Below are 9,390 nucleotides of genomic sequence, written 5' to 3' on the forward strand. Positions count from 1 at the left end.
GGATTTATTATCCTGATCTTCCCCCTCCCCCCAAGGAGATAAGCAAGATAATAGCCTTTATCCCATGGGGCTGAGCCCCATGGATGGGGCCCCTGAGACATGGCAGCACCTGCTCAGTGCCCAAGATGTAGCACATGCTCAATAAAATGACCATGGCGTGAAGAATGAAGAGGAGCCCAGTAGACCATACTGAATCAGCTCAGGCACAAAGTTAGGAAGCCCCTTGTGGAAGCCCCTTAGGTGCAGACAGGCTTGGAGTGGAGGCCAGGGTTCAGGCCCAGGTTGGAATGCATTTAAATCCCTGTTCTCTTATGTCTGACTTCAGGCAGCTGCTCTCCTTTGCCTCAGTGTCCTCATCTGTGCAATGGGGACACCACCAGGGCTCCCTAGTGCCGTTGTCAGGATAAGACAAGTGAATGCGTGTGAATGTCTCAGTGTGGGGCTGGCACATCACCTCTCATTAAGTGACAGTAGCAAGCAATGACCTCACTTGTAAACATGCAGCAAGGGAGACGGTTCTCAGGGTGACAACAGGGGAACCAGGCCCCTCCAACCCCTGGTTTTGTGGCGGTGGTAGTCGATTGGATTTGTTTTTGTGGAGTGGATTTTTCTCCTGAAGAATCAGCTGCTCCCTTAAGGACAGTGTTTATTGCCACGGAGAGCTCATCACCTTGGAGACAGTCAACAGCAGGGAACCCAAGATCCTATCTCCTCTCCCCACAGGCTGAAAGTGGACTCTTTGGCCTGTGTATCCTGTGAAGTTGGCAGGGTGTCATTTACTGTTCATTTAGTAGGGGATCCAGGAAGAAAAAGAAGGTACCCCAAACGCAGCAACTGCATAACATCTATTCCCTACCCTTGATCCCTTAAACTGGGCTGAGTCGAAGAAACTTGGGGTACACCCTTACCATGCAGTTTTTGACTGCAGTAAGTCCACAGCCATTCTCTACTCCAAGCTGGAAGGTCGAGGCCAAGTATTCCAGCAGAGTGCTCACGGGAAACTGGGAGGAAGAGAGGAGGAAGGTAAGGAAGGCAGGCAGAGGGCTTCGGGGGAGGATTGGCAGGAGGGGTGGGAGGTCTCCGAATCAAAGGTCACAGATAACAACGCCTTAGGAAAGTGATGTTAGGCCTCTGGGCTCCATATTGGGGAATTACATTCCAGCGATCATCAAGGTCCCCTTAGTATCTTAAAAATGCCACTGCAGGTGTGCCAGCACCATGTGCCTCCCAGTGTTATTTCGTCTGAGGAGGGTTTCTAGGTATCTGATGATCCCTGTCTCCAGTTTCTCTGCACCTTGATTTGAAGAACCTCTGCTATCTCTGGCCTGATCCTTCTAGAATATGGTAACTGCTGAGCCAGGTTTGATAAACCCTGACTGGTACCCAGGGTGGTTCTGCCACCCTTGGGTTCCTGCTCCATCCTCGTGCCCCTGCCTGGGCATTTCAATTTTCACTTTCAAGACAGAGCAAATAGGCTCTTGGGATCCCCTGTGATTGAAATGCCACTGAGAAGCACTTTGCTTGAATCGACCTATTTAAAGGTGAATGTCTTGAGTCACTTCAATGCCTGCAGACACATCTAGACATCTTCATGCCTTCTTGGGAAATGTGCAAGAGGGTGAGATAGAATGGACATCTCTGTGTAATGTGGGGAAGTTCGAGTGACTTCTGAGAGCCATAAGGGCTGTGGCTCTTGGAAAGCATTTGCAGTCACCACCTCCCTGGCCAGCTGTGGCCTGGACTGTTGTTAGCGTTGATTGCTCTTGCCCTGGTTTGAGGAGCAGGTGTGTGTGTGTGTGGGAGAAATTCCAAGGGCAGGAAGGACTGGCCAGGCAATCCCTGGGCCCTGTGGACAAGTCAGCTCACACCCAGAAGGGGTTGCATATGAGTGTGGGGTCATGGTGGTGTCAGAAAGATGGGAGACTGAAAAGATCCAAGACCCCATTTTCCCATGGAAATGCTGGAAAACAACTATAGTCTCACTAAAAGAACTTCTTAGGCGGAAAATAGCCAACGATCTACAGCAACCAATCAAATGCCCAAGTTAGAAAAAGCCAATTTGGGGCCTCCCTGGTGGTGCAAGGGGTTAAGCACCGCACTATGAAGCAATCCGTAGCCTCTGCAGCACGAGTTCGATCCCACATGGTGAGGCAGACCTCTCCTGACTCACCTGCTGCTCCCCTCAGCAGTGTATTTCAGTGGCTCTACCTGCTCTGCTCCCCACTCTGTCTCTGTGAATCTTCTCAGCCCCCACATCTCTGGCCTGTACCCCAGCTCTTGTATGCATAAATAAATAAATCTTAAAAAAATATGCAAAAGAACTGTTGGAGGACACACAGTCTCTGATTTCAAAATGAATTACAAAGCAACTGTAATTAAAATGGGATATTGGCATATAAAGTCAGACACATAAATCAATGGAATAGGAAAAAAAAATCTCAGAAGAGAAGCCTCACCTATCTGGTCAAATGATTTCCAACAAGGATGCCAAGATTCTTCAATGGAGAAACTACACCAAAATAAATGACATTGGGAAAACCGTAAATCCACATGCACAAGAGTGAAATTGTAGCGTTACTTTGTCACACACAAAATGCAATTCAAAATGGATCAAGACCTAGTTGGAAGACCTAATACCATAAAAGTCTTAGCGGATAACATTGGAGAAAATATTCATGGCTTTGAATTTGGCAATTATTTGTGACCTCAAAAATAGAGGCAACAACAGAAAAAGTAGATAAATTCAATTCATCAAAATAAAAAAACTTGTTTTCATCAAAGAACACCAAAAACAATAAAATGACAACCCACAGGATGGGAAAGGAAGTAAATCAATGATAGATGAATAAACAAAATGGGACATTACATGGTATGGAATATTACACAACCCTGAAAAAGAAAGACAATTCTGACAAATGCTACAATGCAGATGGACCTTGTGGATACTACACTAAGTGAAACAGGCTAGTCACAAAGAAACCCCATATGCTTCCACTGACATAGGAGGCACCCAGAGGAGTCAAATTCATAGAGAAAACGGGCCTGGGGGAGAGGGTTGGGAGTTTAATGGGCAGAGTTTCAGTTGAGATGATGAAAAAGTTCTGGAGATGGATGATGTTGATAGTTAATGTGCTCGATGACATTTTGTTAATATACATTATTGACCATAATAAATCAAAAAAAACATCATCCATAAAGCCTAATATGGGGGTTGGAAGGGTGAAGAAGAGAGAAGAAAAAGAAAGGGAGGGGTGGGGAGCACAAGGGAGAGGACTGGAGCAGGCGCAGGGGTGAGAACAGCTGGGTGACCCCAACAATGGCCTTTCTTTGGCCAGCCCAGCAGTGCCGGGGTCCTGACCCCATTCCTTTCCAAATGCTGAAGGGAGAGGGCACAATTAAGCCTGCATCATGTGGGGTGCCCTGGGGTTCATATGCGCTCTTTCTCTGCCATCCTCTGATGGCAGGTGAGGGGCTGCAACACAAGTTTGAGATGGTGGGGGTTGGGGGTGTCACAGGGGTTCTCCTGAACATTTGTTTGTTTTTCCAGTTCACCAAAGCCACTGACAAGACACCCCAGTCCGTTTACAGAGCAGAGTATGTCCCCTTCCCAGGCCACAGGCCGGACCAGATTTCCAGGTGGTATGGGAAGAAGAAAGTTGAGGTAAGAGACAGCAGGTCCCCACTTGGATCCGGATTCCCAGCCCCCAGTGCACAGGTCTCATACCCAAAGCTGGGGAGACACCACCCACCAGCTTCTTCTAGGTCTAGATCCTTCTTGGGAGCACAGGGAGACTCTCCCTCATACCCTCCCCAGCCCGGGAACGCCCAGTAGCATCGCCCTTATTAGCAGCTGAAGGGTAAGGGAAACAGAGAAAAAGATAGATATTGAATCAAGGTGACTAGTTAGGACCCCACAGGAAACCCCACAAGCAAGTAGTGTGAGTTAGAACCACGCTGTGGATGGCTTGTGCCCCAACCTCCTGTTGGCCCCTATGAAGAGACAGGGCCATTCATCACTGCCCCCGCCCCATGGGTGCCTGGTTGTGTTCCAGCCTACAGGGTGGGGAGCAGGACACTGTGACCTCTCAGCACACCCCACACCCAAGTGGGGTGCAGGTTTCTGTTAACTTAGGTGAGAGTGTCCAGAGGCTCCCTGGATGCAGATCATGTTCTTCCAGGAGCAGGAGGGGGGCCTCCTCCCAGGCTGTGCTGCCCACCAGGTGCACCTGGGGAGAGCAGGCACCTGCCCCCACCCACCAGGGGCACCACCGTGCTCCATCCTGCTCTGGAACATACCCCAAGTTGCTTATTTTTCCAGCCCGCTGCTCAGGGAGGTGATTTCTATCCCCTTACCTCACCCCACCTCCCAACCCCTGCCCAAACTCTGGGTGGGCAGGGAGGCATGAAAGGAGGGGCAACATCTCTGGAATGGGAACATTCCAGAAGCGACGGCTCAGCCAGAGTCCTAATTTTCAGATACAAGGTGCCTGGGGGTGGCAAGCATCATATTCGAAGCTGTTGATAAGGGTCTGAGCAGGTGGCTGCTCTGTTATCAAATAAGAATGTCCCTTGTCATCATCCACCATGGACTGTCTTGTGCATTTAGAAATCCTAGTCAGGATAAAAAGCACCTAATTTTAGTTCTATGTTGACATCCTCAGACCACGCTGGCCTCCGTGGGCCACAATGGGCTTGCTGGGCCACACTGCCCCCCCTGGGCCACACTGGCCTCCCTGGGCCATGCTGGGCTCCTGGGCCACACTGGCATCCTTGCACCTGGCTGAAACCCTCAGGCCATGCTGATGGTCTGAGACTGGCCACCTTCAGCATTAGTGTGCACTAAGGACACAAATGCACTTAAGAAGGTGAAAATTAGAACCAACCTCTGAAGTTCCAGATCCCCAGCCCCCAGCGCACAGGAGACACACAGCCTAGTAGTCAAGACACGCCAGGTGTCCTTTCTTCAAGACCTTTGGGCCCATCACAAACCCTAACTAAGGAGTAACACATACATACAGTATGATAGAAATTAACAACCCTTCCCCGAGACACACACACACACAATTGGATATTCACCCCTGGGGATGTTCAAAATGCCAGGCTGGGTCCCTGGAACCACTTGAGTGCCATTTCCCCTTCTGGGGCATCTCTCTGCCAGCTCCCACCCCTGCTCACTCCTCTCCTTCAGCAACCGGGCCTCTGCTCCCCTAGGGGACCTGGATAGATGGGCCATCACCCCCAGGACCCTTCCCACGCGCCCTTCCCCGAGGCTGGTGTGTTCTGAGTTTTGAGTGTTCTGTGATGTTCTGCCATGTCAGGGCCTTGCTGTTCCTGCAGAGACATCCCTCCCGAGGCTGCCGTGTTCCTAGAGAGGACACACCTCGCCTGACACCAGGCCTTTCAGAGGCAAACCAGGGGCCCAGGCCCCCAGCCACCCCCTTCATCTAGCTCACACGCTAGTCTAGCTTCCCCCTCTGCTAAGTCATCCCGGCCCCGAGACCCACACCAGAGACACCGATAGCCCAGAGCCCGTGGAAACTGTTCAAACTCCATGATCCCAGACTTCTAACCCGGTCCCTCCTGGGAAGTCACCTTGAAGGCTCTGGGCCAGGCTCTCTGCCCTCCTCCTGGCCCCTGACCAGCCCCAGGGGCGGCCCTGCAGGAGGTCACACGCCCCCACCTTCTCGGGAACTAAGTAACAGACTCCTCCTGCAGAGGCTGTTGTCTCTGCCTGTCACCTGCCATATTTGATTAGATCAAACCCTGGGCACTGATCCAGGCAGCCGGGCTGTGCCCTAACCCGAGGAACAGCAGGGTGCCCCTCCTTCCCACTGCAGTGCCGCCGCCCGCTCCCTCTGTGGCCAGGAACCCCTCCAGCTTGCTTTCCTGGGCATTGAAGTATACTCTGGATACCTGGCGAGGGAGATCTTGGGAACCCCTGCTTAATGTCTGTGTCCACTCCTTTGTCTCCCTCGGGCATTGTGGTCTGACTTATTTATGGCACCAGCACTTGAAATATTGGGTGCAGCCTGCGTTTCCAGACCAGGGCAGACACAGACCTCCCTGTCTGCTCCAGACAAGAGGATGGGCATGGAAATCGACATCGTCCCCCTGTAAATCAGCCCAGCCCCCGGGATTCTCATGCAGGGCCAAGAGGATTTCTTAGGAAAAGCACTGATTCAGGCAAAACTCCAGAGTAAGGAGACACGACTTTCTTCTCCCCGTAAATAACTCCCCACCAAAGAAATCCCTCCCCACGTCTCCAGCTGAGGGAGCTGTAAATCCTTTGCAGAAGACAATTTATGGGGTTTCTCTGGCTCTTCCCACAGTCACTGAAATACAAGATGCCGCGCCAGGCCCGGTAGGCGACGGCTCTACTTGCCATGGAAATGGGCACTTGGGTGGACGAGACACAGGACGAGTCAGGGGGTGTGATTTCAGGCCAGGGGGTGTGATTTTCCTATTCAGCTGGGTGGGCTGTCACGTCAGCCCCCATACCTCATTCTGGGGGTGAACTGACTTGGCATGGGTGAGGGGGGCCTTCGTACCAGCAACTGGGCGCAGCTAAGCTGGACATGAGACTGAAGGTGAGCTGCACTGGGTGAGACAGACATGCATGTCTCCGTTGGGGGGTCCTGGGGGGGTCCCTCTCCGTCTACCCCCCCATAGCAGTCTGGCTCCACCCAGGCCAGCTGTAACGCCCGCTGTGTCTGTCCATCCAGGGGCTCCCGTACAAACACCTGATCACACACCACCAGGAGCCTTCGCACCGCTACCTGGTCAGCAGCTATGACGACCACTTCAACCGGCACAACTATAACCCAGGGGTGCCCTCGCGCCGCACCTGGAGCGGACAGAAGCTGCTGTGGCTCCCGGAGAAAACTGACTTCCCCCTTCTCGGTGCTTGAGTGGGGCTGGGAGGGGCCCCCACCACAGGGGTGTGGATAGGCGGGGATGTGCCCGGCCCTTGCAGAAGGACCCACAGGTGACCCTGGTCCAGGCAGCACTGGGATGAGGTGACAGGGCGGGCCCTGTTTCCCACCCCCCCCACAGCTGCACCCACCCCTCCCTTTGACCCTGAACCATGTGGACAGTGCAAGGAAGCCCTCCCCTGCACCCCTGCGGCACGCTCACCTGGGGCACAGCTGGGAGAGCAATACCACAGCACCTGCCTTGGCGCCCTGCCCTGCTGTAGCTCTGGGGACACAGCAGGGACGAACATGAACTTTTGGCCGCGGCGCGAACATTCCAGTGGGGAGGCAGATAAGACACCACTGATGAGCAAGATTACTTAGAATCGAGTACAGAAGGCAGGTCTGTGCTGGGATAGGTACTTGGAATTAGAACATCTCACTTTCGGGTGAAAGGATGAGGGATGGTCTTTCTTGAGGCAGTTGAGCTAGAAGGAGGGGGCCAGGCAGGGTCTGCAGGGGACAGCACCCCCAGACGGGAGTGCGGGTGAAAGAGGAAGACCACGCAGGGCCCACAGGCCACAGCAAGCGTGCGTTCCTGCTGCAACAAGATGCGAGGGATTCGTGGGCCAGTGTGTCCTCCAGCTGACCTGCCCTGGGGGCCCCCATCCTTTGCTTGTCTCTGCAGCCCTGGACGCAAAGGGTCAGAAGTGACAGGGTGAGTCCCCTGGCCCTCTGCATAACCTTAGCAGGGCAACCAAGGCCCCGAGCCAGCCTCCTGGGGAAAGCTTAGGCCCCTCGAATGAGGGTCCTTCTTACCCCGACCCTGGCTTCTCTTGCAGGCCCCCCTACAAACTACGGCTTCTATGAGCAACTGAAGCAGCGATGGCTGGCCCCCCCGCATGGCCTGAGGGAGAGCATTTACACCTCCTCCTACCCCAGACCCCCCCTGAGTGCCATGTCTCAGCGGGAGCACGCCATCCCGGTCCCTCCCCGTCGGCTGAGCCCCATCCCACACTTCTGAGGATGCCCCCCAACCCCCCGGCATGCAGGCAGAGCCAACCGGACCCCCCAGCACTGTCTGGCCAGCCGGAGAGCCCTAGAGTGTTTCATCCGGTCCCTCCGAGGGGCCCCTGAGTCAGGGTCTGTGTTTTGGGGTCCCTGCCCCTTCTCTAACCCCTCAGGCTCCTTTCTGGTCCATCCCACCATTAAAGCTTTCGGCACCACGAGTGTCATGTGTGCGGAAGACAGAATGTCACAGAGAATGGAAGGCACTTGGGTGCCACTTCCTCCTTCCACACAGGGGCGACTGAGGCCCAGCGAGAGGATGCGGCTTCCTCAGCCTCACATCTGGGTACACAACCTCCGCGAGGGTCGGATTCAGCCAAGAAGCGGATCTGACTCTGAGATCCACACGGAAAACTCCGGGGACCTCCCCATGGGGTTGCTTCTGCGGGACCCCAGGTGGGGGGCAGCCAAGCCCTGTGCCCTAGGCACCCCAGGCAAAGGAGGGAGGACACCCGCGTCTCCCCTCCATCCCTGCGATCCCAAATCGTTTTAGTGATTGGGAACAGGGGACTTGGGGTGAGCAGTTTTGGAGCGAGGGGGAACCCCCGACAGAAGAACTCGGGTGCTGTCCTGGCCCAGGACCAGATTCCCTGGGCTTGTGCTGTCCCCTGATGTGGAGCCAGTGGGGTGAGGACACCCCTGCGGTGCCTGCTCTGCCGGGATTTGAGAGCGAGAGCCCCGGCCTCCACCTCGCCGGTCTCCCTCGCTTGGCAGACACGGAGGGTGGCAGCTGCACGGGCCGGGGGCTTGTCGGCCTCCGGAGTCTCCCTCTCGCGCTCCCCTCGGAGTCTCTGCCCACCGTGTCCACCAAGGTGGACCCAGCCATCCTGAGAATGGAACCCTGTGTCTCCCTTCTCCCCTCCGAGGAGAGCAGCCCCCCGAGTCCTGCTCAGGTCAGAGGAGCCCTGTGCTTGCGCCACCTCTAGAAACAGAGCACTCACCGGGCCAGGTGTTCGCGGTTCCGACGTCCACCCATGCATCCTGCCACAGAAGCAGATGAGCACAAATAAACAACAGGTGTTTTCTACTTTGCAAAATAATAACAGTAACAATAATGGATACAACAATTCCTCCAAGGATCTTCTCCGGACATTTTGGGCACCTGCTCTCACATTCTAGCAACTAAAGAAGAAAGCAAAGGGCAGGAACCCCTTGAGTCAGTGTTTCCTGGGGGCCTGGCTGCTCCGAAGGGGGTGGTCCTGACCCTCACCAGCCCAGCTGGGCGCCTCCAGGGTGGGGTTTTAATGTCTCCGCTCTCACACCTGAGCAGCATCCCCAGGAGGGAATGTTAAGGTAGGACCCTCCTGAGGGTCTGGTCTCAGGTGCTGCTGAGGCTGCTGGTGTGGGGAGCCCGCCCTGGGGACCCCCGGGGTGGGCAGAGCTACTCCACTCTTATTTTATTTGTGCAACT

At 54.5% G+C, this 9,390-nt stretch overlaps 1 protein-coding gene across 2 annotated transcripts; it reads left to right on the forward strand.

Moving 5' to 3' along the window:
• Positions 1–909: 909 nt before the first annotated feature.
• Positions 910–7,935, forward strand: CFAP107 (cilia and flagella associated protein 107; the record flags this gene model as incomplete). 2 transcript variants are annotated; one of them, XM_084241514.1, is made up of 4 exons in its annotated part: positions 910–1,023; positions 3,548–3,661; positions 6,723–6,900; positions 7,754–7,935. In XM_084241514.1, 4 exons carry the CDS (start codon positions 910–912, stop codon positions 7,933–7,935), a joined length of 588 nt encoding a protein of 195 aa, XP_084097640.1. The 2 variants fall into 2 exon arrangements, with proteins under 2 accessions (XP_084097640.1, XP_084097641.1); XM_084241515.1 differs by lacking the exon at positions 3,548–3,661.
• Positions 7,936–9,390: the final 1,455 nt, after the last annotated feature.

The sequence above is a fragment of the Talpa europaea genome, assembly GCF_964194135.1.
Source record: "Talpa europaea genome assembly, chromosome: 9".
In the NCBI taxonomy this organism is placed as follows: Eukaryota; Metazoa; Chordata; class Mammalia; order Eulipotyphla; family Talpidae; genus Talpa; species Talpa europaea.